We start from the raw sequence: 24,201 nt of genomic DNA on the forward strand, positions 1-24,201 counted from the left end.
AACGTATTTGGATTCTAGCCTATCGCAAAATGAATCCGCGAATTTTGCAGGTGTCTAATTACGACAATCAAAATGTATGGCCACAACCTAATCACACCTTCGATAGTCCACAGTTTACTCTCTCCACTGGAGCTAGGCTCGACATTGGCTCTCCCTGCTGATCGTGTCTTACCGCGCAGCTCGGTCCCAACATACTACATGACTCTCTTCTACCGCGCGCACAACAGATACTCCGATCTTCGCACACCAAGTGCGTTCATCGTCGCCCGCTATTGCTCGCCAAGGGATCACGTCACTGACTTTGACGTGGAGGGTCGCTCCGAGGAGCCGCCCTATGTCCCCACCGGGTCGTTACCACAACGCCGAACGTACAATAACGCCGAATGCCAAATTGACCGCAACGCTGACAGCTAGAAAACTGCTGTGTACCACAACGCCGAAATGCAATAACGCCGAAAAATGTTGCTGCGAGGAGGGGGGGCCACAGGAGCAAAATGAAAAACAACTGAATGAATTTGTGTGTGTTTCTTAAATGTATCTTAACGCCGAAATACCACAACCTAACCTAACCTAGGCTAGCCTAACCTAGCCTAATCTAACCTAACCTCACCTAACCTAACCTTTGTGGCAGTCCTGCAATGACATATTTCGGTGTTAATGCATTTCGGCGTTGTGGTAATTCGGCGTTGTGGTACACAGCAGTTTTATAGCTGTCGGCGTTGTCAATTTGGCATTCGGCGTTATGGTTTTCGGCGTTATTGCACGTTCGGCGTTGCGGTCCCCTGTCACTTCTGCCGGAGGTCGGTGTCTTCTTACGTACCTGCGAACCTCCCGCCCTGGAAAGGTCTCGTAGTCGTCAGAAGTTTCACGTCCTCGGAATACCCCGCCATCGGGGAAAATGACGTAAATCTAATGCGGCATAGTCTTTTTTTTGGTCTGGCACTGTTATGGTGAGCTAGAGTGGAGGTCCACCAAAGGGCAGAAAACGAGTGGCGTGGACCTTTCTCTTCCACGCTCTCCACCCGTCTCCACTTCTGCAGCTGCCTCGAACTGTCGGTCTGTGTGCCGTCCACACGAAGACTGGCCATCGAAGGTTGGTGGGTGGGTGGCCAGAATCTTGGGTGGCCGCTGGCGACGCCTTCCCCAGGCACACTCTTCAGGGTAGCGCTTCAGCTCGCTTCTTCTGTCATACGACGATAACTGCTCGGCCACAGCTTCTGCACGCTATTCGGTTGCCTGTTCGAACTGCATTAGTAGAGACCTGCAAAATTCGCGGATTCATTCGGTGATAGGCTAGAATTCAAACACATACACCTCTTGGATAATTTTGCTAATGGCTTACTGTTCATTTGGACGAATCTCGACCAGTTATAAACTCTCAACCAAATAAGGATCGAATCACAGACAAACCAGCTGAGACGACTTACAAGTCGGCAGCCAATGAACTTGCGTTATTTTCCCGAGTGTACAAGGGTATGTGCAGTCTATCCTGAAGGCCATCGAAACCGCGAATTTTGCAGGTCTCTATGCATTAGCTGTTAGGCCACTGTCTCGTCAGTTGTTTCTGTCGGGCACAAGGTATCTGTTCTTGCTGTGCTGAAATGCTGCTCCAAACAATGAATTTTACTTAAAGACTGAGTACTGGTTTCATCAGTCTTCTTCATTTCTTCTTCAGAGGCCACTGGTTCACTTCGAACATCTTCTAGTGCCTGGTACCTTCCGTTACAAAAGAAAAAAAAAACGTATTATCAAAATTCTCATTCCAAATTTTACTTTAGTTGTTTCAGATACATACGTTAAATTTCCAACAAAATTTTAAAGATGTGTCTGAAACGTGTTTTCTCGACGGTGAAGTTTTGTCAACAGTTGGCACGCCGAAACTAGGACAGCCGAGGACAGCGCTAATGGCAGAAACCTTGCGTTGGAAAGAGACCAATCTGCTGCCCAAATTTCCGTGCTTGCGCAGAGCTCACGTTTTCGTTGATTTCTTCCAGATGGCGGACTGCGTCTGGCGCCATTAACTCGTATACAGTCACTTTCGTGAACATCGAGGGGACGCACCAGACGTTTTGGTGTGCCGAATGAAACTATCCTGGAACACATTTTGTACACTTGAATGGTCATAAGCTAGAGATCTGCAAAATTCGCGGATTCATTTAACCTCTAGGATAGACTCCACAGTCCTTTAAATAATCGCGGAAATGTCACCTGTTCATTGGCTACTGACGCGTGAGACGTCTCAACTAGGCTGTCCGTAATTCGGCACTGTCTTGGTTTAGTGTTTCCCATTGGCTCACAGTTCCCCGGATAAAATGTGTGCCAATCGCAGAAGCGGTACGAAGGTATAGTTGTTTTGATACTAGCCTATCGCGAAATTAATACGCGAATTTTGCATGTCTCTAGTCATAACAAATAAAAAAATCGCAACTTAAAAAGTTCTTGAGAAAATTAGAAAAGGCGGTTCCATTTTTTGTGCGATGGTGTATCTGTAGGATTTATGCCGTAACAATTGTATCTATGTATGCGAAAAGTTCGTTAGGATGCGTTAGAACCAGTTTCCAGCCTCCCGCAGGACGTTTGCTTATTTGTTATCCTACTGAGATCCTGTTTGAACACGTTCTGGAATACGGCCCACGCTTTGGGTGACGTTCAGGGGCGCAAATCTGTAGGATTCGCAAGGGTGGGTTTCAACCGACACATGTCATCTTCTGGATAAGGCGCTTTTCTGTTGTGTACTGCCCATATTTTGTGGTACATATGTAGGGGCATGCAGATTTAGCGAAAAGAATTCAAGACTAGCTGAAAGTTAAAACACTGTAGCATCGTCTATGTTCCGTTATTGGGTGATTTTCTTTCAAGTACATGTCGATTGTTACAACACCAATCGCAGTAATTCAGTGCGGAATCAAACGCATCTAGAGTGGCTCGGTCAAATAAGGCAACGACTTCTCTTGCAGACGGGCTGCCAATCACAAGGAAGAAACCACAGGTGCGGGTATACCTTGTTGCAGTCTAATAGGCGTTAAGATCTTTTCGCGAAAAATACCTGCCCCTATCCATGTGTATACAATAAACAGAAACTTTTCCATGAAAAAACATATTTTTGATTTGTAGGACCCGGTTTCGCGCCCCGGCTCCTCCAAGGCGGATTATCTCAGGCAAGTGGCGACATTTTTCTGATAGGAATACAATCCCTTGCAACAAGTCAGGCTGCCAAAGAGATGGCGGGTGGAAACAAAAAAAAAACCTTCCAGGGTGACTGGATAGATGACATTGTCCTGTGTTTTATTTTGTTCCATTTAAGCTTTGTCTATTGTTAGAGACCGGAAAAATTCGCGGTTTAATTTCGTGATAGGTTGAAATCCAAACACGTGTACAATTCTGCTGGTTTTGCTATTGGCTCGAAGTTTAACTTGAGCTCTCTGGGCCAACGAGAGATTATCGACCAAAGAATCATCGAATAACGAGCTACTTAGTGGAGACGCCTCACAAGTTAGCACCCAATGAACACACGTGTTTGCTTGAAAAATGCAGAGGATAGTGGAGGCTATCCTAAAGGTAATTGAATCCGCGAATTTTTCCGGTCTCTATCTATTGTTTACATTTTTCAAACCCATTCCACAGTCACTCCTTTGCACGCAAAAGCAGGCCTCCTTTTCAATTCCAGGACCCCTCCTCCCCTGTATCGCAACAAGGTCCTAAATGCGCATTCGAATGCTCGGTGCGGGCTAATGGAGGGCGCGCCGCCGCCTGGCCGTGACCTTGGGACGAGTCGCCCTGGCAGCTGCGACCCCCTCATTTGGGCCGCCATTAGCCGCGCGTCGCTCGCCCGGCACGTGACTCTTTGTGCGCGCTTCTTCGCCCGCCGCCATCTTGCTCACGTCTGCGACTCCCGTCGCCAGCGGCGCACGCGTCTTTCCCGCCGAGTGACACGTGGGGTCCGACAAGGAGTTTCAGAGTAATACTTAGGGGCAGGCATTTTTCGCGAAAATATCTCAACATTTATTAGACTGCAACAAGGTGTACCCGCACCTGTGGTTTCTTTCTTGTGGTTGGCGGCCGTCTGGCGAGAGAAGTCGTTGCCTTATTTGACCGGGCCACTCAGGACGCGTTTACTTCCGCACTGAATCACTGTGATTGGTGTTGTTACATACGATATGTACCTGGGAGAAACTCGCCCAATCACAAAACATAGACGATGCTATAGTGTTTTAACTTTCATCTAGTCTCAAAATCTTTTCGCGAAATCTGCCTGCCCCTAGTAATACTGTGTAGTTTAATTAAGTTTTTTTGTTGTAAATTATAGATTTTTTTCTTGTTCATCTGTCTTTTTTTAAATTATATATTTGTATTGTTTAGTTTTTCTGTAATAAATATACCACCATTCAAGAGCAAAGTTGAAAAATAATCATAAATATATATATTTCTCGTCGTTCAATGTGACATATTCTCTTAGCTTATCGTTTTTTCTTAAGTGATCACTTTGCCACATGTAAAAATAAGACGAATCAATAAGTAGATAGCAGTAAGATGTTCCCTCGAGCTAGGGATTATTTCCTTGTGATTGGCGGCCGTCTGCAGGAGAAGCTTATTGCGCTGTTTGGACGGGCCAGTCAGGACAGGTTTTTCTTACGCGCTGGATGGCTGTGATTGGTAAGCCGTCAGTAGACACGTGCCTGAGATAAACCCAGCCAATCAAAAAACACAGACAATGCTGCAAAGGTTAACACTCGGCTGGAAAGGAAATATTCTAGCGAAAAGGACATGGTCCTAGCGATGACTAGAGACCTGTAAAATTCGCGACTTCAAATCCCTAAAGGAAAGACTCCATGATCCTCTATGCACTCGTGCAAATTACATCTGCTGATTGGTTACCGACTCGTAACACCTGTTGACTGGAATGATAATTATTCGCTAATTCTTCTGTTAAAGATTTTTCATTGGCCCAGAATCCTTCAGATAAACTATGGCCCAATCACTGAAGCAAAATTATGTTAAAAGTATTTGGACTCTAGCCTATTGCGAAATGAATCCGCGAATTTTACAGGTCTCTGGCGATGACTCATCACGGCGTAACGAAAAGTGCAACGATTTCAGAGAGGGAATAACTAATACATAGAGACCGGAAAAATTCGCGAAATCATTTCGCGATAGGCTAAAATACAAATAGTTGTACCTCAGTGCTGCCTCTGCTATTGGCTCACAACTCACCTCGATGTCTCTGGGCCAATGAGAAACACCCAACCTAAGGCTTTATCGAATCACAGGCTGCTACGTTGGGACGTCTCACAAGACAGCAGCCAATGAGTGGGTGACATTTGACCGAGTGTACGTAGAACTATGGAGTTCATCCTACAGGTCATTGAACTCGTCAATTTTTCCGGTCCCTACTAATACATGAGACATCGCCGTTTTTCCGCAGTTGCTCTCCGCGGATTCGGTTAGCGACGCGCGCCGTTTCCCGGAACATTTCGAAAGCGCGATGATTGTGAAACTCTCCTCCCTAATAGCTTCACGTGCGAGACACGCGCGACACCTATCAACTTTCTCGGTGGCTGTATCGGCGCCAAGGCCCGCCCCGGGTGGCGCGCTGTTTCTCCGTCTCTCACTCGTCCGCGGATCCATCTCAGCTGCACAGTGGTCTTCTTACCTCGGCGATGAGCAGTTCCGAGTGCTCTCATGTTGCAATAAACACTTGTAATTAGAGACCGGAAAAATTCGCGAATTCATTTCGCGATAGGCTAAAATACAAATAGTTATACCTCAGTGCTGCCTCTGCTATTGGCTCACAACTCACCTGGATGACTGGGCCAATGAGAAACACCCCACCAAAGCTGTATCGAATCACAGGCTACTATGTTGGGACGTCTCACAAGACAGCAGCCAATGAGTGGGTGGCATTTGACCGAGTGTACGTAGAACTATGGAGTTCATCCTGCAGATCACTGAACCCGCGAAGTTTTCCGGTCCCTACTTGTAATCCTATTACGAACGCGGGAAGCAATGGTGTCACGCGCGCATACCTTCGGGGAATGCATGCCCCTCTCCCTTCCATTTACCCCAGCGCAGTTGTTTATCGGCGATGTTATCCATTCCCTCGCGGCCCGGGTACTCACTTCTTGGAGTGGCGTGAATAAGCGTCGTTGTTCTGGACGCTTCGAACGTTGGTTTTCGGCCCAGAATAACGCGACACAGCACAATAGCTCCGGTACAGAATGACTGCCAAAGGGTATAAAAGTGGCGACGCTGGCCTCCGTGGACAGTTCCGAGAGGGTTCCGAAAGTTGAGTGCAAATTCGGCGAGGAGAATGATAGACACACACCTCCCTCCTCCCCCTTTGCGAGCAAAGCGACGGGGCCGTGCGAGTGTGACCGAGACTGTGTATGTGTGTTTGTGTGTGGACAGGCGCGAGGTGAGGGGTGAAGGGAGACCTAAGATGCACGTCAAGTTATGCCATTCCCGATTACACCCAAACAATTCACATTCGGCCAACTTCGGGATTTGTTTTATTTTTGCGCAGGAAAAATGAATTCAAATATTAAAAGTGGTCGGTTAGGTTAGCTACATTAAAACACTTTAAAACACTATGGACGGTTAGTTAGGTTAGTATAGCTACATCAAAATAAACAGAGAAATATAAATATATATAAATAAACCCGAGGTTGGCCGAAGGTGAATTGTTCGGATGTAATCGGGCAGGGACAGAACTTGATGGTCATGTTAGGCTTGCCGAGGGGTGAACCACAGTCGAGCCTAGCTCCAGTGAGGAGTGCGAACTGTGGACTGGACAGATACTTAGTGAGTTGTGAACAGACATCAAGTGTGGTGACCTAATTAGTAATGTAAATATAAGTAGCAAATAAAACTGTAGAAAAAATTAGTTGGGTTGTCCTTATGAACCCGTTTGCCCTACTCGTAACAACGCGAAACTCGGACACGAAATTTAACGTAGAATTCTTAAAAAAAATAATTCCAAGCGTGATAAATATGCACGCAATTTGTGTTTTCAACTACATTTCGTGACGCGGGTCTCTCGTAGTTTCCGCACCCGCCGCTAGAATTCGCTGCCGGAGCAGCTACTTTCGAATATCGAATCATTTCATTTGCAGCCCGAAATTTTAAACTATATTACGTAACAGCTCCGATAAAAGCGAAAAATAATTCAAAATTGGCTGCTGACTTTTGAGACGTCCCGTGATTCGATACTGCTTGGGTCGAATGTTTCACATTCCCCCGGAGTCCTCCAGATAAGTGGTGAGCCAATAGGAAAAGACATTGTCTTATGTACTTATAGTTTTTGTTTTGTATAGGCCTATTAATTTTCAACTTTTTATGTATCGATTTTCCTGAAACAATGATAAACTTTATCTTGTATTTAAATAAATTACTCTTTTAAACTTTCAATTTTAAAATAACTAATGTAAGATTTCTTAAGTATATATTTATTAGTCAATTGTTACAATTTTTAAAAAAATGTTTACATTATTCAAAATTCCGCACGTAGATTAAAGTGACTAGATGCACTCACAAACAAGCTTGATTTTGTGACTGCTAAGTTTTCTGTGTAACTAAGCGAATTATCGTCAAAGTGTAAAAAAAAGGAAAAAAATTAAATAAAAAGTTAAATAAAAAAATTGGTTGTCTGTAAAGTCGGTTTACGGACGATAGTTTAACGTGACAAAGTCGTAACAAAGCATTGATGAAATGATTGCATACTTTTATGAATAAAATTGAATCATTTTTATTGAATTATCACTATTTTGTATGGATACAAAGAACGGGTGAAATTAAATACACAGTTTATATGAAATATTTACTTTTATTTGCACTCATTAATTCAAATATGTTTATTACTTTAACGAAGAGATTATTTTAACTATAACTTTTATACATGTTTGCTATTTAACTTCTTCCAGTCTGTGTTATTCTGTTAAGGATAGGACGATGATAGGAAAAGTAGGAAACGAATGGGAGTGTTTCAAATTTAATGTGCCTCGAAAAAGTCAAATCGATGGTTGTTCCAATCGAGTGGAAGAGAGATAGATGCGGCGCAAGCGTACAATGAGCGTAACGGGACACAGCGTCACGGGACAATTTTTCGTGTGTGCAGCCGGCGTTCATCGATTTATTAGACGTTGCCACGTCATACATAATGGCGAGGATAACTGGAGACCCCGCAAGGTACCGACTTTCGGGAGGCGAGTCACGTGACTATCCGATACTGCGGTGACCGCGCTCAAAAGTGCGCCAACGAAGACGCAACACTTGTTTGAGTTTTTCACAAGATGGCGAGGTTTATACGGCGCAAATAATTCCGCTGAATCTCCGTTTCTTTAGGCAGGGACCTCGGAATTATGTCAGTTCATTTCGTGGCTGGAGAGATGACATCGTCCTGTGTTTTTTTGTTCCATTTTAGCTTTGTCTATTGTTTTATTCTTTCGCCCCCGTAGTACGTAATTCAGTTATCTGCTGTTAGATAGTTTCCATTGGCTTTTGGTAGCAGATAGCGGGTGAAATACCAACTACTTATTATCAAGCCACTAGGATGCCACTGAAGTGTAAACATTGCAAATCTATCGCAGGAATTCGCAATAGAATCAACGACCGGACGAATAAAAGTCGTGAGCTTGGTGCGGCTTTCAGTTTGGACTGTACAGTTCCTTTTAAAACTGAAGTTTTCTCTTTGTTTTGATGTTTATTTGGATGTTCTGTTTTTCTCCAGGCGTGTGAAAAGTCCGCTGGCTCTGACTCTTCTACGTCACTAGAGTACAAGTTTTCAAAGTGTAACCTTAACACTAACTGTAATGCAAAACATTATTTTCGTTCATAAATTTTAATTAAAACTTTATCATGTTTAGAATTATAGTGAAATTGTACTGACGCCAAGTGAGTGAACAACACTAAGCCGTGTTCTAATGCCTCGCTGTGTTTCTTTGTTGCAGGTGGCGAGGAAGCGTATACAAACTTATATGGCGGGACTTCTTAGCTTACATAATTCTATACTTCGTGATTAGCTTAATTTACAGATACGCTCTCAACGAACCACAACAGAGGTAAGAATCAACTAATTCAAATCCATAATTTTATTTTTTTATTTGTAAGCCTGCTTCCTTGTCCCTTGTTGTTAGAGCGTCAGCCAAAAGTGCTTGAGTGTACCAGGATAACAGGATAAGGCATATGTGTGACGTTTTCAGCTGCAAATTAAGGCATAGTTTGATTTTAAGCAGCTTCCTGTTTTCCCACTAGCCTTCAGCAGGTTTGCCAACAACTTTGTCCCAGCATACCAGTGATCACAAGATTTTGGTAAATAAAATATATCATTATCATGTATTAAAACTTTTCGTATTTTGTATGTATTTGTAGCATAGACATTATTAAAAAGTACAGTAACATAATATTGTTATATTTTTATTTTAAAGGTTCTAGAAATCAGAAACTGACAGAGAAATTGACATATTCCTTTAATTTACAAAATAAGTGTGCGTATACTTACGTACACGCGTTAGAACTTATACTTACATGGCGTAATAAAAAAACTTAACTTTAATTTTCCATGCACATAATGACATAATTAATGGAAATAAAATAATAAAAGGACTGGAGTGATATTAAAAATACGGTTGGTAAAGTCTAAAACCAATAAAATTATAAAGTTTAAATAAATACACAGTACTCAGTATTAATATAAACACGTGCATAAAATTAATTATTTAATTTAGTAAAATAATGCAGATAAATTTTAACTCAATAAAATTGAAGTCAATAAATGTGCTGAATATTTATTATAATTTTATATTATTTATTCACTAAATAATACTATAATAATTTATATTGCAAATTAACTATAATTACGGGACAGGAACATAACTTATTTTATATAAATACACTTGAAAATACTCTTTAAAATGTTTATTAACTCAATTTTTAACACTATTATTCATTATAATAAATGTTTTTAATTATATAGATCAGTTTTCAAAATCAGTCACTAAAGTATGATTTTAAACCACATATATAATTTTTATTTGTATAAAGACTTTTTTCAACTTGTCAATTTTTTTGCATGATGTGTGCGTATCGTAAAAATTATTTCACATCATTTTTTCATAACGCACCTAAAGAAGTATAACTTTAAATATGAATAGTAAAATATTTTCTTCCAAAAATTGTAGTTCTTATTCTTGAAAAAAAAAACTAATATTGTTTTGTTTTTTTAATTTTAAAAATCAATATCTTGGCTATACAATTGAATTGATATTGAGGTTTCTTTCTTTTATTTGGTAGCTTGTATATATTATTTTTTTTTCATTGTAATTATAAATATTATATATTTTTAAACCAATGTATGTACTTAGCTATCTTGCCTTACAGGTCATTACATTTAAATTAATTGAATTATGCTATTCTGTAATTGTATAGAATAGTTTATAGTGTAAAAAATATCTTGCGTAGACTTAAAGTCAACTAGTAGAACTCACACACAAAAGCTGGCTTTTTTGAGTGTTGTATCACCTGTAAAACATAGTGTGTAGTGTGTCGACGATTTCAGCAGTTTAAGTTCAAGTGCCGTGGTTCAAAAATAGTAGGGAAACGCTGGCTTAATGGTTTGAAGGAGAAAAAAAAATGGTAAAGATAAACCTTTGACGTTTTAAACAGTTTTCTTTGTTTTACGACTGAGCCGCGGTTTATTTTACGAGCTCCGTCCAACAAAACGAGTCGAGAAGATGCAACTAACAACAGACCTTGACTTACGCCAGCACGGGTCTATGGATTTCGCGTGGTCTTCTTGAGCACCAACACAGCCTCCCTGCACGTATGTCTAGAGAGCGGAAAAATTCGCGGGTTCAATGACCTATAGGATGAAATCCATAGTTCTACGTACACTTGGACAAATGTCACCCACTCATTGGCTGCTGTCTTGTGAGACGTCCCAACGTAGTAGCGTGTGATTCGATAAGCTTTGGTTGGGTGTTTCTCATTGGCTCAGAGTCATCCAGGTGAGTTGTGAGCCAATATCAAAGTTTGCACTGAGGTATAACTATTTGTATTTTAGCCTATCGTGAAATGAATTGGCGAATTTTTCCGGTCTCTATCGATTATCTATTCCATGATTTTAAAAAAAATGCTTGATTGAAACACCAATTAAAATATAAAATGATGCGCCAAGATTTGTAAGGAATACTCATTATTATCTCGATAAACGTATTTCATATATGCAAAAATAACCATAGCCATGTGCAGTACAGAGTGTAGTGTTACAAACTGTTTCTTGGGTAACTGGTTTCCGAAGGAATCCTTCGTAAAAGCACAGAAATGTATTTCATGTGTAGTGCATGCAAAGGACTGTCAAGTTATGTTTTTGCGATAAAATAACTGGTAGTTATCGGTCGCCTCGCTATCGCCGGGGTCTGACATGTGTGCCACACAACATGACCGAGTTCACCAGACGACGGCAGAGGGGAAGCCTACGATTCACTCGTCCTTCTGGACATACCCGAACACACACGTTTGCAAGCCTTCTTTCAACAGACGAGAAAGCCAAACGTCCGATCGTGCATCTTCGGTTTTTTTTGTTCATTGTAAATAAATATACAACTCATGATAACTAATGGTCAATTAGTTTAAAACATTGTGGACGGTTGATTTGGTTAGGATAGCTACATTAAAGATACTGTGAAATCATGTAAACAGTTTCCCCCAAATAAATACACCTGTTGTGGCACGGAAAAAAAAAGCTAGCTGAACTTCGGGGGACTTCGGGTTTGGCTCTCTCGTCTGTTGAAAGAAGGCTTGCCAACGTGAGTATTCCGGTATGTCCAGAAGGACGAGTGAATCGTAGGCTTCCCACGGCAGAGCTGTACGTCTCTGCTTCGCGCGGTAACACAGGCCAAAGCGGGCTGCCGACCTGTCGGTGGCCAACTCTTTGCTTGTGAGTACCAGCGGTCGGACTCGGATACCAGCGGTCGGACTCGGATACCAGCGGTCGGACTCGGATATCAGCGGTCGGACTCGGATACCAGCGGTCGGACTCGGATACCAGCGGTCGGACTCGGATACCAGCGGTCGGACTCTGATACCAGCGGTCGGACTCGAATACCAGCGGTCGGACTCGAATACCAGCGGTCGGACTCGGATACCAGCGGTCGGACTCGGATATCAGCGGTCGGACTCGGATACCAGCGGTCGGACTCGGATATCAGCGGTCGGACTCGGATACCAGCGGTCGGACTCGGATACCAGCGGTCGGACTCGGATACCAGCGGTCGGACTCTGATACCAGCGGTCGGACTCGGATACCAGCGGTCGGACTCGGATACCAGCGGTCGGACTCGGATATCAGCGGTCGGACTCGGATACCAGCGGTCGGACTCGGATACCAGCGGTCGGACTCGGATATCAGCGGTCGGACTCGGATACCAGCGGTCGGACTCGGATATCAGCGGTCGGACTCGGATACCAGCGGTCGGACTCGGATATCAGCGGTCGGACTCGGATATCAGCGGTCGGACTCGGATACCAGCGGTCGGACTCGGATACCAGCGGTCGGACTCGGATACCAGCGGTCGGACTCGGATACCAGCGGTCGGACTCGGATACCAGCGGTCGGACTCGGATACCAGCGGTCGGACTCGGATACCAGCGGTCGGACTCGGACACAAGCGGTCGGACTCGGATACCAGCGGTCGGACTCGGATACCAGCGGTCGGACTCGGATACAAGCGGTCGGACTCGGATACCAGCGGTCGGACTCGGATACCAGTAGTCGTCAGTTCGCGACACGCACTTGACGTGTTAGCAAGTCATCGCCCGTCTAACCAAAGGAAATGTCCAATCGATACTGATAAGTAAGAACTCAAGTAATTGAATTTAGGAAGTTGGGTGGAAACTTTGTATTACAGAGTATAAGAGAGAGCAGGAAAATGATACTAATTAAACGTATATTATTCCGCAGATCTGCTGTCCACTTTGGGCTAGTGCACGGCTCGCATTTTCGAAACTGAACACGGAAAGAGCTTTTTTTTTTTAATGGAGTTATGCGTTAAGCTTACATTAAAACTAAACTTTTAAGATGTGTATGTGTGTGTGCAAAAATACGAAATGTTTTTTGCAAAAATGCTCTTTGCAAATTTTTTATTTATGATTATAAAGAAAATTGGTGATTTTTAGACTCTTTTGTGGCAGCTACAAAACAGCTTTCCAGCACAGCGATCCTACGCATTATTTAGAAAACTGTGTTGACTCCGAATGGAAACACGGAAGGTCCTCGCGACCCATATCCATCGACGCTACAGCTACAAGCTGTCGGGGAGATAATTGCTGAGGTCGCGCCAGTGGCCGAAGTGTGGCGAAGGTCGTGAGAAAGTTTTGCTGGCTTCTCGAAAGGTCGTATCGGCGGGGTTCTGTATCGGTGAACTCATTTCCCGAAGGTCGCTCGCTTGCGAACAGATTGCTGTAAATTATTGTTTACGTCCTCCCTGGAAGTGAGGTAAAGTCTATATTCCGTCAAGCTAACATTTCCCGGTGTGTATTCATTAGTTTTTGAAAAAGACGTAGAACCTGTTATCTTTTGATCAGTATTCATCTTTGTGGATATTGTTCAGTATAGGTTTGATCTTGCTATGGATGTGTAACTTGACGCAGATACATCGGGAATGTTCAGATTTTTCTTTTCTCGATAGATTAGGTTCAAATTAAAAATAAATTTACCTTTTGGATGCTTGTGTGATTGGCTCATTGTTAATGGTGGACCAGGTAGAAACTCTCGACCAAATCAGTATTGAATCACGTACAGAGCAGTGAGTGAACACATCTCTCAAGTACAAGCAAGTTGCCAACGAACCAGTGACAATTTCCCCGAGCCAAGTGGAGAACAGTTAAAACTAATCTAGAAGACATTGAACACGCGACTGTTTCCAGTCCTACTCATGAATGGATGTATTCATGTGTTCGGTCATGCATGTGTATGTATGAAGTGTAATTAAACGTGCTTGCATGCGCGTAGCCAGGATTTGTGGGTGAAGGGGGAGGGTGGTAGAAATGAAGCTATACCAAGAATAAATTTTTGATGTACTGTTGTATCCCCGAGCGGATTGGATACCTCTTCTGCTAAGTGGGTAGGTCGGAGAGTGAAAGGCAATTACCTAACTACTGCTCACAAAAATATTCTTGCTATTTCACTTAATACGAATGAGGCATACAACTGGCTACATTCGAATACAAGTTACTCTACAGCACGATTACAACTCTTGTCGTAGTCAGTCTTACAACTCGTAGTACAGATCACTGGTACAGGGTGGTCCCCTGTGTCTCTTGTGCACTCTACATACTAACTGACGTCCCTGAACCAAAGAAGCCGCTCTGCAGCTTGTGAGTCACTATATATCTGTTTCTGCTACGTCGTTTACAGAGTCTGACACAGAACCTTCCGTGGTTACACAAAAGCTTCCAGAACGTATTGTTTTTCTACTGCGTTGCTGCGGTCCTCAATTTGCCCCGTCCAAGTAAACTACCGAATCATCTTATTTGCACTGAAATCACTCTGTTGTCCGCCTGTACTAACATACTGTTTACTTATCATGGAGCCATAGCTTCTCTGAATCATAGGCCTCTTGTTTCCCGTGTTACTAGCATTAAAAAAAATATTAATTATTATACATGTTTGGCAGCTCACAACAGTAATGCCTGTTTGTAAGGGTCTGAGGAGAGTGGTTTGGAAAGCCCCTCTTCCTCCACCCCCTGATAATTCACAGAAAAGCGGATGGTCGGGTGTCGACCCCTCCTTTCCCCCCCCCCCCCCCCCCCGAAAAACTTTCAAAAGATGATGCTCTAATACTCCTTTTTGGCTATTAAAGAGTTTTTCTTTTCTTCAAAACGTGGAATTTTTAAATAAAACGTGACACTCATGAACGGTAGATGTATGATTGTGTCCTAATACGTGTTCAAAGAGCAGGGTTCTTACTCTATAATTTGTTAAATTTAGAGACCGGAAAAATTCGCGAATTCATTTCGCGATAGGCTAAAATACAAATGGTTATACCTCAGTGCTGCCTCTGCTATTGGCTCACAGCTTACCTGGATGACTTAGAGCCAATGAGAAACACCCAACCAAAGCTGTATCGAATCACAGGCTGCTGCTACGTTGGGACGTTTCACAAGACAGCATCCAATGAGTGGGTGGCATTTGACCGAGTGTAGGTAGAACTATGGAGTTCATCCTACAGGTCATTGAACCCACGAATTTTTCCGGTCCCTAGTCATATTCAATGGCCATAAATGAAGCAATGTATTCGTTATTTTAAGCTGGTTAGTGAGTTTCTTTAAAGGAGGGTCCCGGTCCCTCCGAGACTACGCCCTTGCGTGCATGCGTCAGACGGCCTGTCCAAAGGGGTTGTTTAGGGTTTAACGGACGTCTTAGATCCGGCAGTAAAGTCGCGTTTACCCGACCTTCGCTTCTATTACATTCCGTAGTATCAGACTCCACACCGCAAAAAAAAAAAAAAAAATCCCTTTCGGCACAGCCTACATGCGTAGGCAGATTTCGAAGTACCCAATACTTCTGGAAATATTTTTAAAATTTCTATAAATTCTTGGAACATTTTAATAAATTAATGTAGCGTACAGAACTTCCTAAATGTTCGCAAATATTCAAAAAAGATCGATTTGACATTTTCTCATATTCCATGTAGCGAAAATATTTTGAATGTTTTTAACTTAAATGCATCCAGCATTGAATGTCTTAACGAATTTCAGGTTATGCCTACTAAAGTAGTTATGCAATTATTTTTTTATTTTCAAACACTATTTTTCATCCTTTGCGCTAATACGGGGTCGTATATTTTTTTTGGACAGAGGTTTAAGGTAATATCAAGATAGTTATTAATAAATTCCGATAAACTTGATACCAAGAAAGTTTTTTTTATTTCAATCCCTGTTTTTACGGTAATAATTCGTTTCAACAAAAAATGTTTCAGCCAAAGGTTTTAGATAAAGTTAAGGCGTTTTTCAGTCAATTATAATTGATTCGATAGTATATCAATATATAAAAAAGTAATTATATTTTGTCTTTACTTGATATTTCCACCCCTGGCAGTTGTGACAACTGGTTGTTTGTTATTATTATTTATTTGATTTTGACTTGTTACTGCTACCAAATTATAATTAAATAAATATTGATATTATAAAATTATTTGTTTATGAAAGTAAAATGTTTGACTGGAAACGTGTCAGGGTAAACCAGTTTCACAACAGAATACACCTTATCAATAATAATTACGTAAGTCCAGAGGAACTTAGCTTAATAAATGATAACTACATACGTATCTTCATCTATAACTGGTGATATATTTAGTTAGAAAATACATTTAAAGCTAAACAAAAAAACAATGACTCATCTGAAGAGGTAAATAAAAGTCATAAAATTATCATTAAAATGGAATATTTGTTATCAATAGTAAACCTAGGGTGCACCCAAATTACTGGCTAATAATGTTAAAAATTACTTTATATTAGTTATTTAGTTTTTCTAATAAATTTAAATATCATGTTATATCCATAATTAGGATTTTACTAATTGAGTCTATAACTTTACATGTAGATTAAAAACTTCTTCAGGAACAAAACAAAACATATTACAAAAATACTTCATTTAAGTAATTAAAGTCCTTTTTTGGAAACATTAGGTAATTAAAATCTTTTGCCCAACATTAGGCGACGAAAGTCTTTTTCTTTTGTAAGCGTTAGGTGACGAAACGTTTAGACGACAAACAATAATAATAATTCATTAAAAAAAGAACGGACTTAGCTGAAGATGATAAATATCCGTGACATGTTCAAGACGAGAACATGTACAGCAGCAGATGGCGCAGAACCATGCTTCCCGGGCCGACAGGACGTAGATTCAATACAAAATGTTTGAAGGTAGGTTAAAGAATAACCCAAAAGTAAAGAACTTGAAGAGGATCCAAAACGTTAACCTCCTGCAACATAAGGTTGCAGAGAAACAAAAATTAAATAAAAAAAAAGGCAACAACAAAAAATACTCTCACTCTCTCTCATGCTTTCTCGTGACTTACCGAAATCGGAGGCTGAAGAAATTTACACTGACTTTACGTAATCTTGTAGAACCAAATAAAAACACCACTTCTACGTGAGATGTCTACCAAAAAAAAATATATATGGTGCAAAAAGGTACATTAATCAACCACCATCACTGACTGGAGCCATCTTGGCGAATGCCGAGAACAACGGACGAAACGGGTAAGTAATTCTAAAACAATGGAGCATCGGAAGCTTACCGAACTGCCACCAGGTTGCGTGGACGGTACTAAAAAAATGCTCTAGGAAAAAAAATGGTCTAGAGTACAGATTTTTTATATGAAATCACGTGAAGAAGCGAGGAGAAACTGCAAGCAACTGCTGACAATCACGTGGACAGCACGCCGGGACACGGCGGACAGGCGGGCGTTACTAAAAACTCTTAGGCTAGCACAGAACATCCGGCGAACAAATGGAAGGTTTTGACTGAAGCCAAACAAAAAATAGAATTGTGTGCTTAATGGAATATAATAAAAAAATTTAAAGTAAATATCATTAACAAAATTAAATTTAAAAAAAAACTAAATTAGTTTAAAATGTAATTAAACACAAGTAAACATTATAAGACTCAATATAAAGTAATTATTAGGTACAGAAAACAAAAATAATTTTACTATTTTACGAGTGCCGAAACATGAAACGGCACACACTCCTCCCCTCAAAACAGACGCTACCGTCTTTTAAAAAAATTTTTTTTTAAATGTTGCCATCAAAAACATTTCACTTTACCCAAAAAGAGACATAAGAAATAATGATGTCAAAAAGAAAAGACTATATTAAATATAGAAATCAAAAATTAAATCATTATACTGCTGAAATAACAAACAGCACAAACACGAGCATAAAACCCCTATATATTTACTGAGAAACAACAGAATATTATCCTTATAAACTCAATACTCAATGAGGAATATACACCTCTTCATACAATAATCAAAACAAAATGGGGACTACTCACCCCTGCATCATAAAAAAAAACTTAAATGCTCGCTCAAGAAAATTATAGAACACTTGGTCTCGACATCAACATCAATTAGCTGAACGTAGGATGCTCACATACCTGCGAGAGAAAAATCTCAAAGCTAAAGTGTAAATTAATCGAAGATCAGACTACCAAAATACCGAAACTTTTTTATGTGTGATTGTAGAACAAACAGGACAGAATGGTGGTACAAGTACCCAGGACAACCAGTTACATACTATATATTTAAAAGAGGACCATACCTCATATAAAAAAATGCCCGTCGGCTTATTCAGAATAGTGGGGACTCTTTACCTCCTACTTATTCAGCTTAATGGGGGGTTCTCCTACCTCCTCCATATTAACATAATTGGGGATTCTCTACCCCTTCTTATTATAAAAAAAAACTTGGGGATTCTTTACCCCTACTTAAATCCTGGTCACAAAAATCCTGATCTTATGATACCGCTCTGAAGACTGCAGCTCAAACAACACATGAAGATAAACATGAGCCCAAACAAAAGGAAAACAAAAATCTTCAAAATGCTTATTCAGCGACAACACAAAATTGAAAATAAAAACAAAGAAAACGGTCGTCCAAAGGTGAATGACTAAGTCCCATACCTTAGACACTCAAGAGATAATTTAGCACCTGCAAAAGCAAGCTTGACCACTAACACAAAATATAACATGAATAAAGTTACGATTCAGCCAAGGTTAAGTGACTAATAAAAAAAGAACTGCCTGCAATGTATTAAAAGAAAAAATTGTTGAGAAGAAATCAGTTGAAACCATACCTTAGAATGAGGAATGTGTCACTATACGACAATCCCACCCAGCAGAACTCCACTACACGAAATTCACCAGAGATGGCTGAAACGGTGAGTCGCAGCAACACCGAGCCGAAGCTGCAACCACCCTAGCAAACTCCATGCAGCAGACACCCCACCGGAGAGATGTCATACAGCAACAACCCTAGTACACAAAGCAAAACAAGAAGGAACATCTAAATTCAAAACCAAAAAAACTTGCAAAACAAAAAAATTAAAAAAAAGATTAAGTTGATGACACTACACGGTGTAATGTGTGGAACACATGTGCAATGGCTGTATCGTGTGGAAAGCTGTGTAAACACACAACGCACCACATCCCCACATGAACTAACACACACATGACCTATAAAACAGAAATTTCAAAAAAATATATGTTTTGGATGACAAGACAAGAAACAAAACGTATATATTAAAATGTTATTTTAAAAGATGACACTAGCAAGACAAACAAAATAGAAAAGCAATGAATCAAAGTTAGCACTCAAAAAAAAATAATAATTATTATTTAAAAACAAATAAAATCACAAAATATATTAATCTAAATTTAAATTATTATTAAAAATGAGTGATTGGATCTTCCATGGCAGATATATGGTTTGATAAAAAAAATGACTGAGGCCTGCAAAAAATGAAAAGTGCTGGTGAAGCCTAAACACTTCTCAACAGGACTTGGCACTGGCTCACTGGCTCTGGCTCAGAGGACCTGCCTAAAATAAAAAGTTTGCTCTCTGGCTAAACTTGACCAAAGTCGACAACACAATTAAAACACAACCCAAATATCGTCTGGAAGTCTCTTACTCCCACAGTAAAAAATTGTATACATACATAGTATCAAAACTATAAAACTTTATAAGTGCTTAAAAAAAATTAAAAAGAGAAACGACAAAATTCTAACAAGACAACCACTGACCTTTAACTGCATCTCACTGAAACAAAATAATTAAAACAAAACAAAACAAAATAATGAAAATAAAAATAAAAAAATTAATAGGCTCAAGAAAAAAATTCAAATGAAGATCAAACACAACCTGAAAAAATAATTACTCAAATACTTGATTCAAAGATAAGTTTACTGGAAATTAAATACTTATAAGACAACTTCATTACCTCAATTATTAACTTGTGCAATGAAAAGCACTAGAACACACATTAAATGAACATATTAGGAAAACGGCAAAATGTCTCTTAAAAGAAATTAGATAAAATACATACCCAAGATGACCTACAACAAAAAATGGGCAAGGAAACAACATTAAAATTATTAAAACCACCTGCCAAAAAAAAGAACTTATTAAACGATGGCAACAAAACAAGAAAATATACCTATCATGGTTAGATTATGAAAAACGTGCCCCAAATGATGATACACAAAAGTAAACAAACATTACATCAATTAAATATTACTGAAGAAACCACAGACTTTTCAACATATGGCAATCTGCAAAAAAAAATCAGAAACATGGAAATATTATGAAAACGAGAAATAATATGCAAACAATTCTCTCACGAACAAAACCTGCAATCTTATAAAATTGAAATATCATTTAGAATTATATTAATAAAGAATATGCAAATTATGTAATTAAAACCACGACAATTTTATAGGTTAAAAGGAATATAAATTTTAAAACTCTCAAACAACTTGCGACAAATTAAACGACAATTACCAAACATAACCTCAATCTTACATGATTAACTAAAACAGAAAAAATCAGTGTTGATATTAATCTAGTTGTTACACCAAACCCTAAATTATGTGAAATGGACACAAAAAAACTCATGAAAACCAAACATGAAGATGATAACAAAATAACTTGTACGAAAATACATACCCCAAATACCAACTAATAACCACATGATTACTTGAACATAAAAATTCAAACTAAGAAAACCCTATAACCAAACTTGTTCCCCAGAAATAATATTTAAAAAAAAATTAAATGTTGCAACAACTTAAAAACTAGTACCATGGTTTTTTATTTATTTATGACTCGAGTACAAAAGTTACGAGGGACTCAAAGACTAGGACACGTGGGTGATCAGTCCACGACCAACTGAGTCAAGGACCCTAAAGACACTAATTCGCTAACAGTGGACCCGAATGGTGGACCTTCAACTGAAAGCAGGAATAAGTGTTTAAAAAAATAACTCTCCACACCTTAACTCCAAAATAACATACTAGGTAACTACAAATATAAAACCCTCCAAAAAAAATACATATACTCATGATTTACTAAAACACAAAAAGAAGAACCACTATTTTAAGAAAATGCCTAACCTGGACATCAAAGTCAAGCCAAAAAAAAATAATGAAAATGACAAATAAGAGTCGAGAACTACTAATGTCAGAAGTAAACACATCACAACATTGGGTCAGTATGAAAGTACTACATTCAAAGTTGGCAGCACTGTGCTGCGAAAGACTCCATCTTGGCTAGGAATTTTTTTTTACTATGAATTTAAACAAACTCCAGGAGTTCAAACAACGAAAGTAAAATTCATATTGAACGAAGACAAAATCACACATTAACTTAATATTAGCTATTAAATAATTATAGTTCCCCTATTAATTAAATGGCTTACTGTAAACAAAACGATGTATCAAGTCAGATAAAAAAAATGACAACTCCCAAAATATCCACTAGAGAGAAAAATAAGAGGCTCTACCATACCTTGTAATTCTTTTAAGAAACAATATTATAATCCACATAATAGTTGGGAATAACACCGATACAATAAGTCACAAGAGAAGCACTAGGAAAAATCTGTTATATTACTGTGTTAAACGCAAGATACAAACGATCGTTCTAAAACTCATAATTTAAATAATGAACGTACTCGATTAACTCATTACATTAGCGACTGAAACGCAACATAGACTGACAAGAATAAAAAAAAGACGTGTGCGAAGACGGGACGCGACCTTGGCGATGCCTCAAGATAAACACCTGCACCAAAGCACTTCAACATGCAAGACAAAGCACTCGTACCACATACTACTGAATTAATAAAGACATCATTAACGAGTCGTTTCGTCACCTTTACACGAATATATATATGGAAAACAATAACTTAAAAAAAACTCATTTAAGCTTCAATTATCAATAAAAATAAAGTCAATATATATTATAATGAATTTTTGCTTGTAGGCTAATAGAACATATCAAACATTAAAAAAACAATTAACTCACATCATAAAACTTATTTCTTTCAAAATAATAATATTATCTATAGACTCGTAGAAAGTAACCATGCTCTGCTACCATCTTGTGACAACTGGTTGTTTGTTATTATTATTTATTTGATTTTGACTTGTTACTGCTACCAAATTATAATTAAATAAATATTGATATTATAAAATTATTTGTTTATGTAAGTAAAATGTTTGACTGGAAACGTGTCAGGGTAAACCAGTTTCACAACAGAATACACCTTATCAATAATAATTACGTAAGTCCAGAGGAACTTAGCTTAATAAATGATAACTACATACGTATCTTCATCTATAAGTGGTGATATATTTAGTTAGAAAATACATTTAAAGCTAAACAAAAAAAAACAATGACTCATCTGAAGAGGTAAATAAAAGTCATAAAATTATCATTAAAATGGAATATTTGTTATCAATAGTAAACCTAGGGTGCACCCAAATTACAGGCTAATAATGTTAAAAATTACTTTATATTAGTTATTTAGTTTTTCTAATAAATTTAAATATCATGTTATATCCATAATTAGGATTTTACTAATTGAGTCTATAACTTTACATGTAGATTAAAAACTTCTTCAGGAACAAAACAAAACATATTACAAAAATACTTCATTTAAGTAATTAAAACCTTTTTTGGAAACATTAGGTAATTAAAATCTTTTGCCCAACATTAGGCGACGAAAGTCTTTTTCTTTTGTAAGCGTTAGGTGACGAAACGTTTAGACGACAAACAATAATAATAATTCATTAAAAAAAGAACGGACTTAGCTGAAGATGATAAATATCCGTGACATGTTCAAGACGAGAACATGTACAGCAGCAGATGGCGCAGAACCATGCTTCCCGGGCCGACAGGACGTAGATTCAATACAAAATGTTTGAAGGTAGGTTAAAGAATAACCCAAAAGTAAAGAACTTGAAGAGGATCCAAAACGTTAACCTCCTGCAACATAAGGTTGCAGAGAAACAAAAATTAAATAAAAAAAAAGGCAACAACAAAAAATACTCTCACTCTCTCTCATGCTTTCTCGTGACTTACCGAAATCGGAGGCTGAAGAAATTTACACTGACTTTACGTAATCTTGTAGAACCAAATAAAAACACCACTTCTACGTGAGATGTCTACCAAAAAAAAATATATATGGTGCAAAAAGGTACATTAATCAACCACCATCACTGACTGGAGCCATCTTGGCGAATGCCGAGAACAACGGACGAAACGGGTAAGTAATTCTAAAACAATGGAGCATCGGAAGCTTACCGAACTGCCACCAGGTTGCGTGGACGGTACTAAAAAAAAAGCTCTAGGAAAAAAAATGGTCTAGAGTACAGATTTTTTATATGAAATCACGTGAAGAAGCGAGGAGAAACTGCAAGCAACTGCTGACAATCACGTGGACAGCACGCCGGGACACGGTGGACAGGCGGGCGTTACTAAAAACTCTTAGGCTAGCACAGAACGTCCGGCGAACAAATGGAAGGTTTTGACTGAAGCCAAACAAAAAATAGAATTGTGTGCTTAATGGAATATAATAAAAAAATTTAAAGTAAATATCATTAATAAAATTAAATTAAAAAAAACTAAATTAGTTTAAAATGTAATTAAACACAAGTAAACATTATAAGACTCAATATAAAGTAATTATTAGGTACAGAAAACAAAAATAATTTTACTATTTTACGAGTGCCGAAACATGAAACGGCACACAGTGATGGTATTGTAACCAGTACAACTGTTTACAGTTATATTATTATTATTTTGATTATTATTGTAACATTAATTGTATATTTCATAAGCCGATCTTATGTATTTAATAATTTGATTGTAAAGAGGACAACCAAAGTTAACCTATACCACACATCTAATTGCCAGAGACAACACACTTTTTAACTTCAGGGTCATCTAAGCATTATTCTTTGGAAACTTTATTCATTAGCACTCTTACACGCTAATATCCAAGTTTTATTTCACTATGCAGTTAATTTGGTTTGCTGATTTTCTATATCTCCTTGGTTGCTAGGGACGCAAAATAAATAGTTAGAAGGAAGAAGAAAAGAGAGACGCCATCGCCATCTTGCAGCGGGAAGACGTTTCTCGGGCT

The 24,201-nt window shown here is 39.0% G+C and overlaps 1 protein-coding gene across 1 annotated transcript in view; it reads left to right on the plus strand.

Moving 5' to 3' along the window:
- The window catches only part of LOC134528623 (bestrophin-4-like), a 273,946-nt gene that overhangs the window by 153,544 nt on the left and 96,201 nt on the right, over positions 1-24,201 (plus strand). The window contains exon 2 of the mRNA XM_063362374.1: positions 8,943-9,053. Within this exon, the coding sequence (XP_063218444.1) occupies positions 8,943-9,053 (111 nt within the window). The remainder of the gene's footprint in view (positions 1-8,942; positions 9,054-24,201) is intronic.

This window comes from Bacillus rossius, chromosome 1, assembly GCF_032445375.1.
Source record: "Bacillus rossius redtenbacheri isolate Brsri chromosome 1, Brsri_v3, whole genome shotgun sequence".
NCBI lineage: Eukaryota > Metazoa > Arthropoda > Insecta > Phasmatodea > Bacillidae > Bacillus > Bacillus rossius.